The 24762-nt window shown below is 41.7% G+C and overlaps 3 protein-coding genes across 9 annotated transcripts in view; 2 read left to right on the plus strand and 1 right to left on the minus strand.

Moving 5' to 3' along the window:
- LOC110827210 (E3 ubiquitin-protein ligase Rnf220) overlaps positions 1 to 9662 on the plus strand; it is a 121339-nt gene extending 111677 nt beyond the window's left edge. Inside the window, exons 11-15 of one of the 4 annotated variants that reach the window (XR_015537056.1) lie at positions 1184 to 1317; positions 2243 to 2469; positions 2704 to 2797; positions 5033 to 5132; positions 7981 to 9662. The gene's annotated coding sequence lies outside the window, so the exon portion shown is untranslated. Of the gene's footprint in view, positions 1 to 1183; positions 2470 to 2703; positions 2798 to 5032; positions 5133 to 7980 lie in introns of all 4 variants that reach the window. The other 3 variants (XR_015537055.1, XR_015537057.1, XR_002542247.2) reach the window with 3 other exon arrangements.
- LOC110827209 (prolyl 3-hydroxylase 1) lies at positions 359 to 24521 on the minus strand. Of its 3 annotated transcripts, none has more exons than XM_022058658.2 (12): positions 23674 to 24517; positions 13179 to 13322; positions 12030 to 12210; positions 11031 to 11156; positions 10805 to 10941; positions 10162 to 10278; positions 5718 to 6107; positions 5532 to 5627; positions 4692 to 4842; positions 3666 to 3780; positions 2819 to 2897; positions 359 to 2367 (listed from the first exon to the last, which is right to left on the minus strand). In XM_022058658.2, the coding sequence occupies exons 1-12, from the start codon at positions 24151 to 24153 to the stop codon at positions 1951 to 1953; spliced, it is 2433 nt and encodes an 810-aa protein (XP_021914350.2). In that variant the 5' UTR covers positions 24154 to 24517; the 3' UTR covers positions 359 to 1950. The 3 variants fall into 3 exon arrangements, with proteins under 3 accessions (XP_021914350.2, XP_087211861.1, XP_021914351.2); XM_087355735.1 differs by lacking the exon at positions 23674 to 24517 and adding an exon at positions 13646 to 13764; XM_022058659.2 differs by lacking the exon at positions 11031 to 11156 and having other exon boundaries at positions 23674 to 24521.
- Positions 14153 to 24762, plus strand: part of Ephrin (ephrin) — a 516038-nt gene continuing 505428 nt past the window's right edge. For both annotated transcript variants that reach the window (XM_087355747.1, XM_087355748.1), the window contains exons 1-2: positions 14153 to 14269; positions 15456 to 15520. The gene's annotated coding sequence lies outside the window, so the exon portion shown is untranslated. The remainder of the gene's footprint in view (positions 14270 to 15455; positions 15521 to 24762) is intronic.

Consider the following 24762-nt stretch of genomic DNA (forward strand, 5'->3'; position numbering starts at 1 on the left):
CAGATTGGCGGAGAATAATACACAGCCGGCTCTATTCGGGTACGTATTTGTACGTTCTTCCAGTTTCAAGTAACTGTTTACAAAGGCAGCTTATTATAATTTTCTTCCAGACTGCTTAAAGCTTCATTTAAGTCACGAGTGTATGTGTTTTGATCATGTTCTATATAGAACTTTGGGGTAGAGATAAAATATACACTAGGTTTTAAATATCAAATGTGAACTTTTCTGATTCAATATCACAGTTTGCCTACAAAGGTGGGATATTCTGACTGGGATCTAGGGTCTGGGACCATGTTCTTGTCAAACACCCCCAACTTTGATGATCTGTATTTGCCCACTTTCAATAAAGAGAACATGACAAGGTTGAATTTTTATTCACAGTAACAATGAGTATACACAGACATCTGTAATTAAGGCAGTCTGTATGTTGGGTGGTTGAAGCCGGCTATAAGCCAGAGCAAATACAATCTCTTTTAACCTCTCCATATCTCTGAGCACCAGCTATGTTCCTGATTATTTTGTTAATGAAAATGTGTCCAGTACCTTGGTTTATGTGACTTCTAATTTAACCAATTGCCAATTTTGAGACCAGGACTTTGGTAGTTTAGCTTCCGGTGGAGATTGAGCACAAGAACACACGTCCATGTAGTGAAATAACAGTAAACACAGAAGGTGATACGTTGAGATCCAACACAAGTAAAATATTTCCTGTAGCTGCCGCTAATTAAAGTGACTAGGAAGATGTTTTCATTATAATATTTACACAGTATCAAACCTCATAATGAAGTCTACCACCTCACAGTCACGCTCGATCAAAAAGAAAGCAACAGACGACAGTAAGTTACATATATTTAACGTCATGAGGAGTTTAAATTCTGAAAGTTGGGCAAATGTTTATGAGGTATTGATTGATGTCTTATGCAAGTCTACTGGAAAGAAAGTTTGTGTCCTTTTACACTTTCATCAGACTTTCACACCGGCCTGCGAGCTTGCAATAATATAGTGCCTCTGCTTTTTTACGTATTAGTTCTGATAAAATTTTGTGTTATAGAACGCCAATACGTTCCTTTACATAAAGACCAAATTCCATACAACAGATCAAAGGGCACTTCGGCATGCGAGTGTGAGAGTCTGAGAATGCGTGTGTACAAGCGTAATGTTTATATACCCTGAGTGTTTGCAGGCGCACAGTCTTCAACCAGTGGGATAAATACTGTGGCAGAATGAGGAACCGCGCATACAGCAAGCGTACGTGAGGCCTCGTGGTGCGCACGTGGGGAAAATGAAATGCAGGACTGTAAGGACTGGTGTAAAAAAGTAAGTATAAGAACAAAATAAATAACACAGCGAAGTACGCTGCATATCCATGAATCTGATTTGAAAAACTAAACATCCGCTGGCCTAGGACGTAGCTGCGTCTTAACCCGTTGCCGTGATTAACACAGTCAAACAAAATTGTGCATCCTCTACTAAAATTTAGAAGATTTAAACCAACATTTCTTGGGGCTGCTGGCCAGACTTTTACTGTGGGGCATCGATTCTACTTGATGCCCATCGCCGGTCGTTGTAAACATAATTTGGAGATTCATTTATCCCAAAAAATCTTCCCCTCCTCCCAGTTTTATAATTTATCTGATGATATCCTTGCTGTGGGTTAGATTTTAGATGTTTCAAGCTGTGCACCAATTAAATACAATGTTTCCTGGTTATATCATACTTTTTGAAAATTACACTACGTCTTATTACGTTAAGCATTGACGCAGGTTTCGATGTGTCGTGTCGTATCGCATCAGACGATGATGTTAATGAGATGCTGATCATTTTTCCCTGTTTTCTGTAATACTGGATGAAATATCTGTTTCCTTTTATCAGTGTATTAGGTACAATTTCCTGTTTTGGTCACAATGTGTGTAGCGTAATGGTTTACATAACCTAATAATCCTCACACACCTAATTTTCATGTGGCATATATAGATCGCACATATTTTCATTCTTGTGCCTTTCAATTTGAATTTTATGAGACTTCCTGCTTGCAAGTGTCTCACCAAACTTCTGTTGAGGACTTGAATTCTCCTTAGCGTGTCTGTCCTTGCGTTGTAGCAGCTCTTCGGTTCTAGAAGTACCGGATCCCGCGGGTACGTGTTTCTCGAGTTCATGAAGTAGCTGATCTGTGATGCTGCCCCCCCGTCGTACCTCGAGCAATACTTGCTTCGCTAAGACTCGTTCTATCTCTTCATAAAAGGGACTGAAAGTAAACCAGAGCCCCAGGGCACAGCGACGGCCTCTCAGCACGCCGCGTACCCCGTGCAAGTTCTCGCTCCCGGCCGAAAAGCCGACCAGTCTGCCGCAGCGTGGCTTCACCAGACTCTGCAAAGTAAGAGCACGTCTGTCCATCACCGCTCGTCTGGATTCTTAAAGCGTCCGAATGATGTGGGGCTGAAAACCTCGCAACGCTCGTCGAAAAGTGAAGTAAGTGCCAAGATATTTTCAGTTCAAAAAGGATTAATGGCCTCCTACGTGCTTGTGCTGCCCTTGTTACGTCTAGGGGCCATAAACTGTGAAATGTATTAAAAGTTAACATGTACTTCTCTACTCAGAATTCTGAGGGCATCGGTCGAGCACAACAGAACCTCTGTTATGAAGCCTGGATTAGGCAGAAAGATTGTGGTTCTCTGTACATATAATCCTTTTTTTTTCTTTCAGGAAACTGAACAAAAATGGCTGGAAAGTGTCGCGTGATAAAGACGTAGTGTCGGCGAGCATGCAGTGGAAGCTGGCAAGTAAGATGAGAATCTGTGTGAGTTATCATTTTACATACCTGAACATTTTTTGCAGTTAAGTCTGTGACGAATATGAATTCTCCTCCCTCAAAATCCTCGTTCAAATACAGAATGGCGCTGCAAGTACACGAAAGTACAATTTGTATTAGTTCTCCAGACAGTGATACACCCTCGCTCATGTTTTGCTAAATCAGCGTCGCTGACGAGTAGCTGCCTTACATTTTGATCACAGCACAGATTAAAGAGTTCTTTTTTAAAATAATAATAATGACATCTCGGGACAGGCTCTGGTCTTACTTTTCAGTTTGGTTACCCCCATAATTTGACATACATGCGCTTAATTTGGCATCATTAAATAACCAATCAGTTTGTGATCTATATTTGTGTGTCACCTCATTCTGTGATCACCACTGACGACACAAATTTTAGAATTCTTAAATAACAGCAAAATACCTGTGCGTATAATTTACTTTCTTTATTTCTGTGGAATTTCTCAAAAACGAAATCCACGTCTGTACGTTAGTGAAAGAATTAATGTAATTTTTTTTTTCATTTGGTCAATATTTGGTGTGGTAATTATGAACAATATTTGAAATCAAATGCCAGGATTCATAAAAGTGTCTCTTTGTACAAACGCTGTTACGCAGCAACGTTTTTACATCAGTAATATCAAGTAATTTTGCTAGCAACATTCTCGAGTAAAGAAAACTTTGACGACCGATCCCGGTGTGGTGACGGTACCAAAATTCATGGCTGTTACGAAGTTCTGGTGATCTGTATCTGATGGAGGATTTAGGAATTGATTCAGCTTGCAATGTTATTTCTATTTGGTTTTGTGCAAGGGTCGCAATAACATGTTATCAGGAATCTACATGTGAAATGTACCTGAAGTCTCTCCATGTGTATGCAGGCGGAACCTTGAGACATTCTCCACTCTCGAGAAGCTTGCAGTTGTCAGCGTGCACGGCGTGACTCATATCAGATCTGTTTCTCAGAGATTCTAGTCGTGCCAAAACAGAAGGGAAGAACATGTTAGGCGACAGTTTGTAACCATGTCACTGACAATGGACGGAAGTTTCCACCTTTCAAAGTTTGATGCATTTTTAAAATCTACATATTCTGGGGGTGATCTTTTGGGTTGTTTGGTCTTGTAGCTGGTTACCAACATTTTTTTTAATAATTATTGTTTGCTACACCAGAAGTTCAGTTCACATCGGCCAACTTTTCTACACCTGTGCTTTGACGAAGTAATTATGAGTTGATAAGGATGTGAAAGGAAGTGGTAATGGCCTATTTTATGTCGTCGTTTGCCCGGAGGGACTGGGGAAAGCGATGAGAAACATCGTCGGTCTCTTGGCTGAGATTTAAGCCAAAGTTCTCCCAAGTAAAGTGTGCACACAGAATCTGCAGGGGTGAACCGTCATCACTTCAGTGGGTGGGGAAGCATAAAGTTCGTCACTCTCCGCGTGCATTCTGAAACCATTTTCCTAGGCTTAACAAACATGAGGAACAGTCACGTGAGCTAATATCATTGTAATGAGACAGAGCAGACGCTGCTAGAGGCCTCGTCTCTTCCTTTCGGCTCTCTCTCGTTTTGACGACTGCCACCCGCACAAATTCTGTGATCACTGCAAAGCAGCAGGAACGCCAAGTACTTCGCTAAAACATTCAGTACTTGGGATTCTTGATTCAGCAGTGTGACACGTAGTCTCTGACATTCTGATGCAGTCACTCCTGACACATTTTCATAGAAATGGGGAGATATTACGGAGATCGTTTGAAACGGCGGACTCTTAGTGGTTCCTCTCATGCCCTTACAACATTCAAGTGTGTTACGACATGAGATATCAAACCAAAATCCAGTTTGCTACAAATATTTTTCAGGAGCATCTCGATTCCTCTGTTACGTACCATTCAGTGCTGTTCTGCATACAAGATGTGTGTATGTGAAGTACAGCTCAGATTTTAGGTTGAAATATCTCTCTAAATAGTCTCGGCCCATTTCGCTTAAGTTTAGGTACAAGTCCAATATGTCCGCTTCTATCAAACCTAAATAAACAAGCTGAAAACATAGTTACAATAATTAGTCTTTTATGTTAAGGTCATACCAGTTTTGTCTTTGTTTTAAATAACACTTGGCTGAATATAGCAGTGCTGACGCTCGGAATGTGTTGCGCTCATTTTAGCACGATCATTGAATCTTAAATGCAAAGAAGAAAGAGTTGAATTTAATACACATCCCTTATTTACAGTTGCTGTCCCTTATAATCTACTAACCCCCAACTTAACAGAATAAGTATCAAAGCAAACTGCACGTGGGAGGAGTCGGACAAAGCTTCAAAGACGTTACAGGCAAGTCATGTTTTGAACAATAAAATCTTTTATATAACAGAACCTGGTTAAACGGACATTTTCTTTCAGTGAAAAATTGCAAGGCCGTCGTTTCCCGTTTGTGATGCTGACACACAGACGTTGAAAAACCATTTTATTTACGCAAAGTATAGTGTGAGGCACTTGTTCCTTCTTCACGACTAGTGCGGACATGTATGTGGCAGCGATCCTTTCTAAAGTCGGCTTGAGAGGTTTCTTAACATGGAATAAATAAGAGTTTGGCAAAGGGGAAGTTAGACTGACCCCTGGAGACGCTGTGTTGCCATTTATTTGCAAATTGCAGGATGTGGCATGAACAAAAACAGATTGTGTTATCAGGAAATTTCAAGTATTTGGTATCCGACACTGGTTCATTCTTACCAAAGCAGTTCTTCCTAACGAAACTCCTTCAAACCTCTCAAAATTTGTATGTGGCGACTTGTTGCCGCTGTATCCATCACCTTGCACGGCCGCCACCTGAAATGCGTTAGATCACGTTGTTCATGAAAGTGTACCGTGCGCACAAGTCTCATATGAAATTCGTAACAGACCACAAGAAAGTATTACCTGTGCCAGCTCCATCATTTTATTGCATTCACTTTCGTTAGCAAATCCTTCAGCCACAAATCTGTATTTTCCTCGGAGTTCCCTTTCCCCCATCACGGCTCGTACGTTCCTGACCGCGGCGTTCCGCAGCTGTCCCACGGCCCGCTCTTTCCGCCTCCTCATCTCGCCCCGCGCCAGTTCTTCGTCCGAAGTTCTAACACTGCTCTTATGCTCAAGTTTTTCTTTGATCATGTTCCCTCTATATTTTCTAATATATTCTTCCGTGTTAGGTTTAATATTAACTTCATATTTGGGCCACTCAAACTTGATAATAGGTGGTGGGAAAAGTTTTAATTTTGAAATAGCAGCCATAATAATACTGTCCTTCGCTCTGGATACGCAGGATTTATTCTGAAATTAGAGAAATACTCTCTGAATCATACCCACCTCTCAGGTATGCGCATTGCTGTTTCCAAAAACTGAATTTGGGCAATATATTTTAGTAATAAGTGGAGGAAAAAGTTGTCCCTGTGCCCGGGTACAGCCCCATGAAGATGTGGGACAGCAGGAAGAAGGCTCAGTAACCGCTATCAAGCCCTTGTTTTCCTCATTCGTAACACCTAGCTGGTTTTGTGCTGTGTGTTTGATGGCCCTTTCTTTGTCGATTATTATTTATATTTCTGTTCTTTGTCTGATGTTCCAAAATTTTGCGTGTTCCATAAAAGCCATCGACATTAAATTATAAACTTTGCCTGTGGCGTCTTTCAGGTATGAAATGAACACTTGCACTTGATAAGTAGCAGTTTCATTCAGAACTCGTGGTAAGTGCAAGGAAGTTCTGTATCATAATTTTTGATTCCTCTGGCTCCGGATAGGGACTGGTGGGAGGTTCTTGCGCATGTGGTAATGGAGGCAGGGAATTTCTTGACTAGTGAAGCATGCTATTAGCTTCTCATCTCCTGTACGTGGTGTTGGTTATGTGCGGGATACATGACATTTGAGAATTACAATCGGGATCAGCCTAAATTCATTGTCTTGTTTCCTGGTATTTTGAATAAAAGTTGCATCTTATACTGAGTTACATAAGTTATTTATTCTCAATTTCTGGTTCAAAATACATATCACATTTTTTCTGTTGCTTAAGAGGTACACCCACGTTACTAGAAAACTTACTTTGATAATTATTTTATTTTCATAGTTTCTGTATCTTTGTTTCGCTTTATCACTGTGAGACAGGCAAATATGAAAAGGTCTTTTATTTTATAATATGCAAATTTCAGTGGTACACCGACATTGCAGTGTGGAATATTATTTCAGTCTGATATGAACTCGACTCTAAAGAAAAGTTTTCGCCTAAATTCAAGAATAAAATTGTGTGGGTGTTACAGATTTCTGGGTCTTTTAGGGCAGTTATCAAGTTTTTAGTGAAATGGGAGCAGGATGTTCGTGATATTCCGTGATCCGTGCATTACGATGAGCTACAAACAGCTGTTGCTGTCGTACAGTGACAAAACAAATTGTTCCCCAACATTCGGATAGTAATTTCCAAACTGTGCTCTTTGGAACCTTGAATTTCTGTGGATACATTTATTAAGTTTTATCGTGTTCATTCTCCAAAACAGGGATAGCCCATTCCAAATACAATATTATGTACATGGAGAATGTAATGAGAAAGTATTGTTTTCTACATTTCATCTTGTTAGTATTGACGTGTCGTTAGACCAAGCCAAGAAATGTTAACTGGAGGAAGCATGGAAGTTTTATTATGCCAGTTTTGCTCATGGCACAGGTAAAGAGATTTTAACAAACAAAAAAAAAAAAAAACAAGTGTGAAACTAAATACAGGCATACTTCTGTGGTGTAAATAAACAAGTTAAATGTGTAAAGGCTGTGCCAAGGCCATGTGGTGACAGAAGAAATATTCTCACAATCGTGGGCAGGGCGTCATCCTTCATCCTCCGTGTTCTGTCAGAATACGTTTATTTATATCTGACAATTTGGGATCAGACAGTACGACTCACTGTAAGACCAGTATAAAGCGGGCAAAGCAGATTCACAGCATCTATATTCCTAAGGCATTATGTAGTTAAGAGTACACTTTAAAATGTTTCTCAATACTTAACCAAATATAATGGCATAACTAAATGTGTTTTCTGATTCAGTGTCATTATTAGCGTTGAATTCACATTTAGAATATACTTTTTGTGATTTTTGTATTCTTGATATATGAATACTAATTTTCTTAGCTGAAGTACAATTTTGAAAAGTTTATTGTTTCTTGCAGCACCACACGTCAGGCCGAGCTTGGACAACTTCCCAAAAAGAGTGACAAGCCTACATTTTCCTGAGTATGGTGAACCTGAATAGTCAGGAAGACTCATCCTGCAATCAAACAGGGAAATCTACATCAGTCAAAAAACTGGGAGCACCATGTTCCCATTTCCTTTATGTTTAAATTATAATAATTACTGCAGTTGCAGACGGTACTCAGAAATATTTTGAAACCATATAATATTGTATCATTATACCTATCATCACCAAATTGCAAGCTTCAAGGACATGAAGGCCTCCAGCTCTGAGTTAGCGGTACAACTTTGCTACACTACCTGTAGAACCGCTGGGCCGTGAAGTCTTATTTATTAATTTTAACAAGTTCGCAGTATCTTGTTTCGTACGTTAAACTGGTGTGTGCGATGTGGAACATCGCCCTGAAACATCCTCTGCCGTTACAGCTGGACAGATTTAGAGAATCTGCCATTAGAAGTCGGAATAAGAGGATTTTTTTAAAACATTTCAGTAACATAAATGTCCACGTTAAACAGCTAAAAGAGAAAAAAGAAGGTTTCAAATGAACTAATACTTGGTTGTATTATGTGATGTGATCCCAGTTGTTGGTGCAATATCACCAAGCACTGAAACTAAGATTGATTGCCGTGCGGTTTTTGAAAACACAGTTTGAAACTTCACCTGCATTTCGTAAGTGAGGATGCACAGAACATAAATTGTAGCAGGGTATATTTTTACCTCTGTGGTAAAGAGCCATTTTTCTCAGAAGGAATTATGAGATAATGAAGTACGCAGTGAGAAGAACAGTTCGCCTGAGCCGCACTGTTCACATCGCAAAGTTGCGCGATTTTTCTGTGACCTTGAAGCTTGTATTGTGGTGACACTGGGTGTAGCAAACTGATGGGAAGAAACAGAAGTGGACTTCTAGACAGCCATTTTACATTTGCTTATCTTCTTCATCAGGAGGACGCGCGATACTCGTGCGACACGAGAACATTTTGAAGCAGCGAAGCAATTAAACTCCAAAGAAAAAGTGGCAGCAATGAACTTGTGCGTCGTTAAAGTTATTAAAACCGCACTGGGGTTAGGGCAACTACGGAAAATCCACCTCTGTTACCTCCTGTGCTCATGTCAGGTCAGAATTGCGTAGTTCACGGAAATTTGTGCCGAGTCTACTATTAAATGTAAGAAAAAGTGAAACGTGGGAACAGGGTTAATCAGGTTAGACGATGCTGTTATTAGTTTAAAGTTTTCTTATTGTGTTGAAACAGATATATATTTTTGGGAGGACTGAAAGGTATACTCAGTGCTGGATACACTATACTTCGGCCAAACATTTGTGTAATTTAGTAACTTCAACGAGGCGGCCCTTATTCAACATTAAATACTCTGGCCCTGAAAACTTTACACCGAAGTACCACGCCATTTCATTTGTGTATTTTGAGAATTATGTAGACTTACATTACCACTAAAGAGGATAAAGGAGCCAGTGACTAATATAGTCTGCGCATATGATAAGTACGACATGGTAAACAAAAACAAAAAAACATATGAAGAAAGCAGTTGCTATAGAATTCATTTCAAACACAGAATTTCTATGTAGAAAAATAAATTGATCACAAAAGTTGCACGTTAAAACACATTAAAAGAGAAAGTAACTCTCAGAATTAAATATCAGCATATGGAAGAGAATGTTAACTCGACTACATTTAAAATATGGGATCAGTCATTACTAATTGCCTTTTATCAGAAATCACAACTCCCAAGCATCATCAAATCCATCGCACTACTGCCGGCCCTTCCAAAAAATGACCATCACTCGTCTCAAAGACGGCAACTGCAGTGTTTGCCAAAATGTTGGACAATTCTGAAAGTTACACATATCATAGCTGGCTACATTCCGTATTATGTATGGAATTACGCACTAGAAAATACAATAACGGCCAATGAGAACTCTTAGTAATCACGTTGATGCAAGAGCTTCAAACCTCTGTTATGTATTATTTAATTTTATTACTTTTTCTGCGTTTACTGTGATGTTATACAGTTTCTGAAAAGAAAATGCTGTCGTTAGAAATTAATTCCAGTCCATACTGAATCATAGAACTTTTCCAATGGACCCACAGTGAGAACTGGTCGTATAACTAAACAAATCATTGAGATAAACAAAAATCTTTACCTCTGTTGCATTGCCATCAGTTCTATTTTCACTGCCATCTTGGAAAACAAATTCTGTTTCGATGAAATCGAGGAGCTTGACTTCATATTCCTGCCTTTTCACATACCTGATCGCCTCCTGAAGAAGAAATATTGGTTTCTGTAGAGAAGTGCAAAAGTACTTGAAACATTCTCATAAAATTATACCAAAAACAACAGCGAATTCAACTGAGATCAGGTCAACACGTGTTTCTGTTGGAAGTCTGCGTGACTAAATATATTCGACATCCACGTGAATGTCTGCGGCGGAAGAAACAAATTCAAGATTAAAACTTTGGGAAAAAGTGTTTTCTGCTTCACCAATTAAAGAACAAAACATTGTTTGCAGGACATACTTCTGTTAAAAGATGTTTTTGTGTTCTTTATAGCACATGTATTAATCTGCCATTTTCTGTTGCATGTGTGTTTCAGGCAATAGAATTTTTTATTTCTAATTCTTAATGGCCCATTTTTTGGTGGTTCAGGAAGGTAAGCCCCGATTATAACGCCGCACTTCTGGGAAACAGCGAGTCGCTTTATGAACCGTCTCCAAGAAAACAACAACTTGTAAGCATGGGGACTGCCTCGACCTAATTCTGATGTTCACGCGCGCGCCTCGATATTACCTCTCTCGGCGCGAAGAAATCCTTTTCAACCTGTGGCAGTTTCGTGTAGTACTGCTTGTTATTCAGCATGGTTTCATCGGCAGGGTAGAAGATCAGGTAACTTGCAACAGCTTCACATGCTTTTTTCACATTTCCAACTTTGAAAACAGAGAATTGAATAAGATTAAATAAATTTAACAAACATACAATCTAATTTAACAGTTCTTAGTATAGCCACAAACCTAACCTTTGTAATATGCGAACTGCAGAAAGTGATAGTGGCTTGCTAGGAGGTCTTCGTGCTTTTCTCCATTTAGAGAATTCAACTTGTCAGGACATCTTCGCTTGCACTTGAGGCTGTAGGTAAAATGATCTGCAAGGACGTACATTAAATATGTGAGAAGAATGTTGTGTATTAATACTTTCTCTCTCATAGTTCATTTACACGTTTTGTGAAAAATTCCCTTTGTTAAGAAAGTTTGCCACTGTGATAACCAGGCCTGCCACTGGCCCTTATACTGAGCCAGTTCAATCCATTACAACCTAATTCTCTTAATACTCAGTGCAAACTCTCACAATTCTTCCGTGGGGCTTTCAACTATTAAATGATAATTTATATCACAGGTACTGCATATTCTACCGTGTCAGTCATCTGTTTATTTAATCTCCTTAACATTACCAGATAAATAATGAAAACTATGAAGCTCCTAAGTGCAAAAATTTCTCCACTTCCACATCAGTTTGTATTTTCCTTGGTATTCCTGAGAAGCTGCGCTAGTGTCATGGTAATTTGGCATGATTCAGATTTTGAGCTAGTATGTTCTTAACACAGCTTGACCTGTTACTTTGTTTTCTGATTTAATGAGTTGGAAGTGATACAGAAGGAAGTGGTCGTAGCCTGATTTAAGGTTATGTATGTCCTGTCATCTGCCTGGAAGAAGGAAGTGGTCGTAGCTTGATTTAAGGTTATGTATGTCCTGTCATCTGCCTGGAAGAAGGAAATGGTCGTAGCCTGATTTAAGGTTATGTATGTCCTGTCATCTGCCTGGAAGAAGGAAGTGGTCATAGCCTGATTTAAGGTTATGTCCTGTCATCTGCCTGGAAGAAGGAAGTGGTCATAGCCTGATTTAAGGTTATGTATGTCCTGTCATCTGCCTGGAAGAAATAAGGAATATCAAAATAACCCTCAGTCAGGATGTTTGGCCTGTAAGCCAAGATTTTAACTTGCAGTATATGTTTTTCTTACTAGCAATAGATGAAACAAAATCTGGGAACCACCCTTGATCAAATGGTCCCTCACAGTAGGCTCTGCATTCCTCTTCCCCTCTGAGATAATCCTGAAGAGATTCCTCAATGTAGTTAATAACAGACTTGTAATCTTCATGCTGATAAGCTTCTGAACCATGGATGTACAGGGAAACATAATTCTGTGAACATGATGCATATATTTTTAAAGGCTTAACAATAAACCAATTGGTACACCCATTTAAATTTCAACGGCAGAATTGTCTGTGCATACACTTCATGGCTGTCTTATGTTAAACTGTACCACTGTTTGTCTACCTTAATTATAAATAAGTTATTTGTATAACTGAACTTTGTTCATAACAATGCTAACTGGACTCAGTGTCACAATGAAATGTGTACACTGATAAATACATTAATGTGTTACGATATTTAAGCATAACAGAAACTGGATTGTGGTGATGATATTGCATGGTCTTGTAGGATCATAACCACAAAGACTACATCACGTTCTAAGGCAGATCACCACTGTGGAGACCTAAAACATGATAAGAGAAATTTCTTTTGCAATTCAGATGGTGAAAAAATCTTTGCAAATTATACAGAAGGGCATGTTCAACTAATCAGTGGGTTGGTCACTCACTATTTCACGCGCGACCAAGACCAAGAAACCTTCGAAAAGGAGGTGGCGAAAACCTGCAACAGGGTTGTAGTGCCGAGAAACGACGACAACATGTTTGACTAAATATGATAGTTTTAAAATTAGCATTGCATTTCTCATAAGAACATGAAATTGGGTCCTTCATAAAATAAGTCAAAACTCTCTGAATTTGAGCCAATATATATATTGTATACATTAGGACACAATGTTGCATGTGAGATGACATTTCATGTTCTTATAGTGAAAAAGTTGATCTTCTAGGTTGTTCCGTTGTGCGGACTTGTAGGTAAATACCAACATTTCAGAGAAACTTAACCGTGAAGATGGAGACAATCTGTTTCTCCGAAATGTTGGTGTCTACCCACAATTCCATGAGATATTACCACTGAGAAGACTGACATACACGGGCACTGTCTTGTCTCTTGTTTCACATATTTTGTAGATCCATATTATGATTTAATAATACGTAACACTGACATGAGTCCTTACCTTGGCTTCAAAATTAACCACTTGATTTATATCCACCTCTGGCAGATTGGAATAGAATTTCAGATTTTCCTGCATAACCACACTCTCTGGGTTGGTCACAAGGTAGGTAAAAACAGCAGATGCTGCTTTCTGTAGCAAATTTTTCTGAAATGAAGTGGAAGTAACTGAATTATGTCTGTCAGTTTATATAATTGTGATTTCAAGGCAGTTGTTCTACAAGTCAAGCAATACTTGGTAATAAGTCATACGATGATTATTGTGGTGTTGCTGGTGTCTCGCAGTTTGGTTAAGGAGGACGAAGGCGGATGTGGGAGAATGTATGCCAGGGATGCTTTCCTGATTCCCTTGACTATGAACCCCAGTGGTTCAATTTCCTTTAGGTCCCTCACAAATACGGCCAACTTTGCACTTTCGAGGCATTCCCTGCCCGCCCATAATTTATGTATATCAGTTTCGTACTTCATTACCTTGAAGATGGAAGCACCAAGGTCATCCGAATCGTCGGTAAATTTATAAAGTTTTGTCTCAAGAGGATGTTATACTGACACGTGTAGTTTTGCTAACCTAGTTTTCAGCATAAGAATTTCATTACAAACCCAGAAACGAAACTAGTATGGAAATTTGAAAGTCAGAGAAAACATGGTCCGGCAACTTTCGAGTCTCGCAACAGGTCCTAGGCAAAACGAAACTAAGAATTAGTTTTTATATTAATAAAGGAAAATGCTGTAAAACAAACAAATGACAAAATAATAAAAGTCCCAAACATTTATTGCTAACATAAAAAATATCTACATTGCAATGGGTGTATTTTTTCACGCTACCACTAGCGCCATATCGATAGTTTCGGTTTGCAGAATTAGAGAACGGCTGTGTGGTGGACGTGACTTTGCTACGCGTGGGTTCATTTTTGTGTTTGCTTAGTGAATTTTTGTTAATTAATTAATTAATGTTCTTTGTTATACTGTGTGGTAAACTACTGTAGTGATCTATTGTAACGAAATTCATTAAATCATTTTATAAGTGATACGTATTGAATGTGAATGACAAGGTGTGAGTGGCACGTGTCGCAACATAAACATGCCGAGATTCAAGTAAGCCACAACTTCATCTTCTGATGTGCATCTAATATTAAGTTGTTTGGTACTGTTAATATTCAATTAAATTTTTTAACTTTGTAGGATTTGAGGTTTTCACGGCGGTGAATCTGTAGTTGGCTGTCTTCTGTTATAACTTTGCAACTATTGGGTATTTTTATCTTAGTTTTGAGGTCTTTGCATGAGTATTGCCAAATATTGAATTTATCTCGATTATTTAAAAGGATATGTTACATATGGACCTATGCGAACTTTTATGTGTATTTATGTAGGTAGTTTGACAGATTTTGTTGAAACTCAATGCATGCTTACGGAATGTATTTTACAGGGATATTACCAACCACGAATTTCACTGTAATTAGTTTTAAGTCCCATATAATTCAATGTAGTCTGTGGTTGCGTCCTGGCAAGTTTTAACCTCTGATAGGTTGGCTTTACTGATAAGTGACGTTCAGAAATCTCGTCCCAGGTTGAAGTGACCGACACAAAGAGGGAGGGTGGCGCAGATATTACACACACAAGCTTCAAGCTTGATGCAACAGAAATTGTCATACACGTATTCTCTGAAGATGATTGGCTCGTGAGGGTACGTGGCAGTAGATGCTATGAAGCGTCCAAAGACTCGGCCGCCATTGTTAGCGTCGGAAACTTTAATAGAGGAAGTCATGTTACTAGTGTGCAATTTGTCGAAGTATATCCACATACTGTGCTTTAACAGTTTTCACAAACTTTGTGGTTCAGGTGACAGATATCTGCGCCTTGAGACTGTTTTGGTATTATCGGTGTGTGCTTCAACGTGGACCTTTGCAGTATTTTATACCAGAAGTTCCCAAAGTGTGGGGCGCGCGAGTGGTTTTCTGAGGGAGGGAGGGGGGGCCTTGTTGTTTGTATGAAAAACTTTTTTTAACGAAATGTGGAGAAACATTTTTAACATCCTTTGCTTGGTTGAGGCAGTTTAGTAGTCTTACTCATAGCTAGATTTTATGTCAAATCTGTTAGCTTGCACTTGTTCTGGAAGGGGGGGGGGGGGCAAGGTATTAAAGTTTGGGAACCTGTTTTATACCAAACCATTTGTAGTTGAGAGTGGATCTGAAGAAAGTCACAAAGAAACCAAATAATTGTACCGAGCAAGAAAGTGTTAGTGCTGTCTTAGCCTAAAACATTCTTTATCGTGTTCATACAGGAACGTACTACGTTGGATATCGATAAACACTGACGTGCACACCAAAGATTTCCATCGAAAAATTGGTAAGTACAGATTATTATTATTATTATTCCATCTATTCGCCATTTTACAGGGTGTTTACTTCTGTGTACCCGAGACAAACCTTGCCCCTGAGGTACATAATGCATTTAACAGATTCCGCGTGAGGCATTATTATATATTTTATATGAGCGTGTTTCGAATGACGTACGATGTTCCTAGAATGGCGGTTTTCTAAAGTGCCCTGATGTCGTTTTCGCCCGGGATGTTGGCCAAATTTTATTATTTCGCACAAGATGGCAGTGTTTTTTTTAATAGAAATTTATACGAAATGTTTTGTCTTAATTTCAATACTGTACTTCCACATTCGTTGCTGTAAGAAAAGTCGAAGGTGCGTCACGTGATGATAGTAATTAGCGGTCCCATTGGGGGGGAAAAGCAAAGTGAAACCCGCTATTAGTGAAGTAGATGGAACTGAAAACGGACGAGGTATTAAATGTAACTACGCAGGTGAGGATCCAGACTTTAATGCGTAACTGAGCAACAAATTTGAGGCTTTGACTGTTCTCTCAATCCTGGGGGATGAATACATGGTTACAAAAGCAATACCTGAAAGACATTAACATCAATGCAAATAAGCAAAATAACCCCATTACTGCCACTGACAATGTTACACGGCGCTACAACCCAGAAGATGGGGGTGGTCGAGGGGTTTCGTCGCGGTAAACTAGAATGAGAGAGAAACTTTGCTATCGAAATAAGTGCTGTTGAAACACAGCAAATAAAATGGAATCAGGTAATGGAAATTGTAAATGTGGTATTCGGACAACTTTGTTATGCAAACAGAATTAAACTTTGCACTCCTGCCCCGTACGATGTTGGCTTATGGAATTGAAGAGTTTACGCTACGCGGACAGGGAAAATGGATGAATTGTTGGGAAACAGTCAAGACGAATGTAATTCATTTCATCGTGGAACACGGTTTAAGGCAGCCATTTATGTGGTAGTGTTTACTTTGTAGGAAGACTGCCGTCTCCATCATCGGGGCATCTTTCCGCGAGGGGGGGGGGGGGGTAAAACTGTTTCCTGCTCGTTCACCCAAGGTACGAGGTTAGGTTCCGCGTGCTGTAACGAAGTCTTTCACCTGCCCTCAGAAATTCAGCTGTCGTCTGTCTTACGCCAGCGAAGGGAGAGACGGACATTTTGTAATCGTCGCACCCAACTGAGTTCTTCTACATTAAGTTTAATGTTCAATTTCCTTAAAAGCCTACAACGGGAATTTTCCGAGAGGAGGCGAAGCTAAATGTGAGAGGTTCTGCGAGGGAACTGAGGAAAAACTCGGCTTATACTTCCCCTCACTGTCCGAGGTTTGTTTTCTTTTGCATCAGTAACCAGGACGCTGTCCTTTATCTGCCGGCCGGCAGTTCGCATTACGTCATCATATGATGCCATGAATCACGCCATTTCGTTCGCTTCAGCGGAATAAAGACAGAGACGTTTCGAGTTGTGGTCTTCTTGGCGGAAGTGTGCTGTGGCGCGTAACAAGGGGAACACACTTCCCGCATTGCAACTGTGAAGCTTATTCTAAGATGGGATGTTGGATGTTTGAGGGGCGGGGAGGAGGCACGAAGCAAGGACTTGGAAGTCTGCAAATGAAACGTGAGGATTTAGAGGTTCTTAGGGTCGAAAGTGGCTCAGGATCGGGTCAGATTGACAAATGATATTCCATTTCTAAGAATTCGAAACATTTTTACGATGCATGTCAGACATTTCGCAAATTCTTTTGTAGATTTGTTTTGAACACGTTATTTACTTGGTATGGGTTTTAATTATAGGTCTAACTGAATCACGTTACTTATCGAACGTAGAATCATTACGCACTCAGAGTACGTTCCTGTCGTAATGGAAATTAAACGAGTTCCACTGTACACAATACGAGTTTGAAATAACGGCCACGATAATCGACCGTGCCTTTCGTGAATTAATGATGTATGAAAATATTATATTTGGCTGCGGACTGAAGGGGAGGCGCGGTACGAAACCGAACCTGTTTGTCCGTTTGTTTCGTTCGCGGGATTTCTCTTCCTGGCATGAAAATTAAATTCTGAAACTGCAAACGGAAATTAACAGATCTCCCCTCATCCGTCAGGACTCTTTCCATTCACTGTGTCCTATTGTAACGCTGCGGGCTTCTGAGGTCCGGGTGGAACACGTGACTCGTTTAATTACGTACTGTTATCATACTGCAGGACGTGTTAAGTGGGTCACTTGCCTCAGGTTGCGGATGGATGGAACAGACGGCTGAGGATACGTAGAAGAAACAGTCACAGACCGCACGTGACGGGAGGTCCTCCAGCTTGGGGTTTGGGGCTAACATCTACCCACATCAAGACCTTTGGACGACGTGATAGACGACATAACAGACAGACAGACATGGACGGGCCCACAGAGCGTTAAGGACAAGGAATAGATAACAGAAACACGGAAAAAGTGTTCGTGAAACGTAAGCCATTGTCGTAGTTTGCTTGCGTATGCTCCAGAGTCGAGGTGGATGGACTCAGAATGGCAAACAGTTCGACAATTATCGAGATCACACAGACTCAGCGTCATCTGTGGTTGATTTTAAAACAGACCGCGGGTGTTTGAAAAAAGGCTTACTGTCCTTCTTAATGTGTGCGAAGGTGTGCTTGTTGCGTTGTTTGAGGCGCAGAGGAAAAATTAGTTCATGGCTCCCTTAACGGGAAAATGTGCTGCGGTCTCGGTATGAGAGGAAAACGTTGATCCGTCCCTGCGGTGAGGTGACGTCGTCTATGTTCGGAGGATCGCAAGACGACGGCCAATGCGAGCGAGCGCCTTTAAATGCGTCAGATGTGATGACATGACCCCGGACGCTCCGTCATCGTGTCAGTATTTCGGACGAAATATAGCAGTCATCTGGCGTGAGAAGCTATAGCTTTCGCTAAATACGACGCAAATTAAATACGTCCGCTAAATATCTGCTCTTCGTGTCTGCATGTCAGTCAAACAGTGAAGGAGATAACACACACACACAGAAAAAATAGGGCAGATTTTATTCCAAAGCCCATCGGTGACTTTCAAATTCATTTGGATGAACACAGCGTGCCCACGCCAAGCTGGCCCATTTCCTGTAGACTCAGAGATCAGTTTAATATTGTCTGTTGTACATCAGAGATGATACATTAACGCGTTAGCGAATCTCAGGCGGGATGTTACACTCATAAGCAGTTACGGGGGGGGGGGGGGGGACACCGCACAGACACGCGTATACCGGAAGCGCCCGGAAGACGAATAACCCCAAGTCCTGACGTTCCACGCGTTGCCAGTGAGACGGGTTATGTTAAACTTATGAAATTCTAACATACGAAAGTAATTCCCGCTAAACCATTAACATTATCGCAGCACATGCCTGGATGAAATCTATTTTCTACAAGCAAATGTCAGAGGGGGCGGAGTTTTGAACGGCTGCAGCAAGGCATGCGTTCCTGCAAGACGTCAGCTATCTGATCCTAAAAAAAATATAATTTAGGTCTAAACGTTCTGTAAGCACGCATATACGGATATGGAGGTGCGAAATTCGTGCTGATGTAGTCGGCCCGCTGGCTTACCAGCAGCGTTATGTGGCACCAGACCACGAGAGAGACGGCGTTAATCTTCTCTCTCTGCTGCACGCTGTAATTATATTACACATGTAGTTAAGATTATCATGAAATATGTTCTCTGCTGCAGTAAATAAATGGTTCGCTTACACCTTGAGAGTCGACAATGAAGATCGATTTCTTTGTAGACTACATGTTTTAGTTGGTTTTAGGATTTTTCTTCGTCTATAAACACGCGCTCACTTAAGAACCTGAAAACACGCCAAGTTTGTCACAGCGGCATCTCATTCACCAGTCATCATGAATCGAAAGGCATTCACGGGGACGGTGAGGTTGGGATTTCATGTCTTGCTGTGAATATTGTTGCACCGTTTGGTGACTGTCTTGATGCAGTGTCAGCAAACATATGGGACCTGCCTAGTTGCAGATTACGTCGATACTTGAGGTGTTCTGCCCCTGTGATCAGGCAAGCAACACGCCATGAAGACGTATGAAGCAGTGGAGGTTGCAGTTCCTCGCATTAACGTCGGCATCTGACCTTTAAGCTCCAGCCCCTTTGTCCCGGTATCCATGAGCCAAGAGCAGAGTGGAAAAAGATGATCTGACAGTCACACCCCGGTGATTGTGTCTCGGCGAATTTAAAATGATGTTTGTAACAAAAAAAAAATACCACGACTACTCGCTTGTCCTTTCCAAATCGACCTTCGTAGATGCCAGACCAATCGACGTTACATGACCAATACGTTTGTCGAGTCGTCACTGGCATTACTTTGGGTGTAACACCTGGGTGTTCTCTCAGACGTGGCCTCCCGCGAGTGAGACACTGACACGCCATGTTTTGGATAGGAAATTCATCGCAGTCCACGGCTGTGTATTAAATATGCGAATAACGTTCAATATCAAAATATTCTGTGTGGGTCTGGACTTTTTCATGCTTCGTACGTATTCTGCTTGGGCAACAATTCCAAGCCGCTCGCTCACTCGCTCGCTGCTAGCTTCAGTGGTCTTCAGGGCGCCCCAGACACTTCGCTCCCGCGGTTCATTCACATCTCTTCGACGTCCTTGACTTCGCAACGTTTGGTTTTGTTGGTCCACGCCGTGTTCTTTGACAGCGGTGAGCAGTTCTTCTTGCCAGCTACAGGCCACGCAGCAGACGTCTGTCGCCCTTGAAGCAGAGCGATCATCCCCCCCCCCCCCTCTAACCCTCATCGCTCTCATTCATAGTAACCTAGATTCGCAATCACTGTGCGTGTCTGAACTCAAGCCTCATTTGTCTGCTGCAAATGTTAATCGCCATTAGTCAGCAGGTGACCACGTGACTAGAGCAAAGGCATCCGACCGTCTCTGGTGTTGTCTTGTTGGTGGTTACCACCGTTACGGAGGAACTTTACGCGTACATCTTCAGGGTTGAACCCCTCTCTTCAAAAATGAACACTGCAGTGAGTCGAAAGAAAGGAAAATCACGCAAATGGTTAATTGGACGTGATATTAACAGGACATAACGAACAGAACACAAGACCACTTTAAACTAAAAGCAGGATTTTAGGTTTTTCTGCGGTGACTCCGACACGTGCTGTGAGTTCAGTCGGCCCAGAACGTGGTCTGTCGCCCGTGTAACACCAGACGTTCCCCAGAAGCTCCGAGAGTCGATTGAGGACTAAGAATTGTTTTAAAATCTTCTGGTGGACCGAGAGCTTGGGGAGGGGGGGGGGCGCTGACGTCTCACGTCTATAAACAACATAAGAGACCATAAAGATAAAAAAAGAGAATGACCCGCGGTTGTTGTTCTGTTTTAACTGCTCGTAAACGAACTGCGCGTTTATCAGCAAGACCTTGGCACAACACTGAGTCGAACGAACGCCTTGCAGTAGGCTTCTCCCCCCTCTGCTTTTCCGATGACTCCGGTGGATAATTGAAGTGTCAGAACATAACAACAGTAATATCTTAATATTCCGGAAACTTTGATTGTCAGGATACGCGGGATGGCATAACTTTCAATGACGTCAGTGCACTAGATTAAAGCAGAGGGTTTGGATGCTCCAGACTGGGACACATCATGAGCAAGAAGAACTCTCTCTCCAAACACACGCATTGAAGCGCAACATTTATTTCGTTTTTTACGTCAGCACGCTGTGAGTAGCTCCGACGGTACAGGAAGGTTCATGAGTAATGAATGAACTGTAAGGACTTAGTTTAAGATGCCTTATCTAGTGACGAAAGCTACGAAACTCATCCGTCACGGCCGTCGGTCTCCGAGTCGAGATTTGACCCTCGACCTTCCTAATAAGAAGCGGGGTGCGAACCACTCGGCGCGAGTCCGTCGGAAGTCTGCCATTACGGAGCGTTAATTTGTGAGGAACACATCGAGACGTAGAAATACGTTGGGAGGGTGAGGATTGGATTTATCTAGCGCAGGAGAAGGACCGGTGGCGGGATTTTGTGAACACGGTAATGAAACCATAAAAGGCGGGGTATTTCTTGACTACATGAGCGACGGTCGGCGTCTCAAGGATGACTGCTCCATGGGGCAGCCGATGCACTGAGTTCTAAATTACGTTTTCCCGCTTTATATGCCTTCAGTAAGTTCATCTTCTCTGTCGGCCTCAGCGCACTGACACCGCCACGTGGATATTTTTACACGTGATAGGAGCGGGACTTGGGATGCCACCCACACGCAGATTTTACAGTGCAAAGAGCAGAGAATGTTGCGATAAACAGACCACGGTGGCGCAACATCTGGATTTCCGGTTTGCACCCACACGTGCGTCCCGTGTTTTCTGGCCAGCTGCGCCAACGCCAACCAACCCGGTTTGAGCCATCTGAAGCCAAACTCCTTCGAAACAACAGTATTTAAGAATTCAGTCCGTACCGCAACTCTTCGCCATTACAGAGATCAACTGGTTAACGCTGTTTCAAGGAAATAATCGCTGTTTACAGCGAGAATCGTGCGAAACCCGTGTTTAAAAATGACTGTTGGAGCACTGGGCACTGAACGCTTAAGGCAGCCCCAACGCTGGGAATGTCGTTTGTCCTATCTTGGTTCTGTACGCAGCTGTCATTGAACATTGCGTACTTCTGAGCTGGGAACGAAAGTAGCTCTTGCCTTCGGATACTCGTAGTTCTGAAACTTTCGAAACTTGCAAATTCATGATTATGTTAAAGTAATATGAACAGCCTATATCAGGTCAGTGAGAACCCAGTGGTAACCGTATGTACCACCTGCTTCAACAGTGGGGAACTCTTCATTTTGCATTTAGGGCTTCATACAATCCTCACTGTAAACAGCGACCGTTTCCTTAAACCGCGTTAACGAGTTGATCTTTGCTATGGTGAAGAGTTGTGTTTTCTTCGCGGTACGGACTGAATTCTTAATTATTATTATTGTTTAGACTAACTTCGGCTTCAGAATGTGATCTGATTTATTGTGGATTATTAAGCGGGAAGAATCTCGGCATTCCAACTGTTTATTTCAGTAACCGTCTCTAAGGTGTACGTAATTGGATTCGTGTTCATTTATTCTTGGTTCCTTTGCTACTTTCAAATGCTCGGTCCGGCGATGGGATGGAACCTAACCTAACCCCACGATTAAGAAGCAGGAGTGAGATGTTCGGTTTGTAGATGTTTCCGTAATGTGTTTTTAAATAACAAGAGAAAGAGAAGTTCAATCCTTCCCTACCAAAATTGTGCAAGTTGACGAAAACTTGTTTTAACGCGTTTTTAGTGAACAGACTTTGAACTATGGACCACACCGTTGATGAGGTCTGGTTGTCAGAAACCCGGGAAGTCGTCACAGCTGTCAGCATCAGGTTCTAACCCCCATCTCTGACACCTGAGAGGTGCACGTACAATTATGAAACGATCTCAAAAGAAAACTTTGGAACTCGCAGACAGACAGCCTACCTAAAATGCGTATGAGATTTTAATTCTTGGTGTAAACAGAAAAGTTTCACAAACAAGAAAAAAGACAGAGCCGTACAATTCCATTTCCTGACATCTCGAGTTTTCGATTCCAAGTCGAAGATAAAATCTTCCCATTACAAACCGGTCATGTCGCATTCAGAATCCAGTATAATGAAAAAGACAACGGGAAATGAGTTTGGATGGGAGGTGGAGGGGTATTCTATTTCGCTAGCCTACTTCGTAAACTGCCTCTGACTACCGTCGCAAATTTGTGAGCTGACTGCCCGTGGCCGATAATCGTGTACATGAACAGCTTTAAAAGCATGGCATTCGGCTGAGGTCCTCGCTGCATTAGAAGAGAATCGATCAACCGCACGCAGGACAGCAACGCTAATTAACCCTCTGAAGGCGAAATTAATATATTTAAGAATTCGGTCCGTACCGCAAAGAAAACATATCACTTCACCGTTACAGAGATCAAATGGTTCACGACGTTTAAGGAAATAATCGCTGTTTATTAAGAGAATCATACGGGCAGGTCGCCAGAGATCGTCTTTTCTCGAACCCCACCAATTTAGAGATTCCGAGCGTACGACATTTTCGGCCGAACACAGCCACAGTGAAATTACAAACTGAATGAAGTCTGGTTCAATACTTTGAGAAGGCTTTTTTTTACTCACCTGGTAATAACATAGCTGCAGATACTCGTACGGCTTCAAGACTTCGAATTCTTTTTGAACGTCTTTCGGTAATCCGTTCAGTCCGCCTTTGGGATTATGTCTGCCGCACTTCAATAAACACAACGTTTGCCTGACCGTCTTCTCAAAAAACTGAAGATCGTCGATGTTTTTCTGGGCGATGAGTGTCCGCGATTCATCTCCCTCTTCGTGACACTTGATTCTGCAGTTCACGGTCGCCTGTTTCAGCGTGCGGTAGACTGACAACGCACGTTCAAAATTGTCAATACAATCTTGCCACCTTTCCTCCAAATATGCTTCGACGCCATCACGGTACAGTGCGTCACAAGGCCTGTCTGTTCCTGAAACTACCGTTTCAGACGAAACACGTCTCTGTACCAACACGCACACGCATAGAATCACGTACACACGCATCTTCTCCGACCGCACGCATGCTCTCGGCTCTACTGACGCTGTAACCATGGTTGCTAGTGATTAGTTCCCTGGTCTAACAGCTGGGGGCGTCAGAGGCTGTTGGCGGCCGCTTTTACAGTCCTCAGACTCCGCAGATGACCTCGCTGGTCTGCGTTGTTGTCGCTTCTCTGTTCTTCGCTGCTTTTGTTAACGTGAAACGGAAGTATAAGGAAACGTCGCGCACAATGTTTGTTGTTGTTGCGCGGCCCTGTCTGGAGTCAAGAGCAAACGTTTTCAAAATTCCAAGTGAAATACTCAGTGAGATCGGTGTGTTGTTTCCCAGCACTATACATTTGCTCCCCGCGCTCTGCAAAGGAGAGTTTAAACACTTCTGACTCCACCATCCATCGCCCCAACTCGCCTGCCTTCCAAGAATGATGCTGATGTCACAGTTCTGTTGATTTCATCGTAGAACTGGATCCACCGATTATGGCCGCTGACCTTGTAGGAAGTGCCCAGTATGCGGACCGCTCAGTGTAGGAAGGAAGGAGTTTCCGTCTGTCAGTGCAGAAGTGTAGAAGCCTGATAATTGTCGTCTTGTGACTGAGCTGTGTTAACAAGATGCCACCTGTTCGATGCAATCTCCTTTCTGGTCGTTGATAACGCCTCTTATCAAAA

This window comes from Zootermopsis nevadensis, unplaced genomic scaffold, assembly GCF_977971745.1.
Source record: "Zootermopsis nevadensis isolate Lab colony 2312 unplaced genomic scaffold, Znev_1.0 Znev_ptg000025l, whole genome shotgun sequence".
Taxonomy (NCBI): domain Eukaryota; kingdom Metazoa; phylum Arthropoda; class Insecta; order Blattodea; family Termopsidae; genus Zootermopsis; species Zootermopsis nevadensis.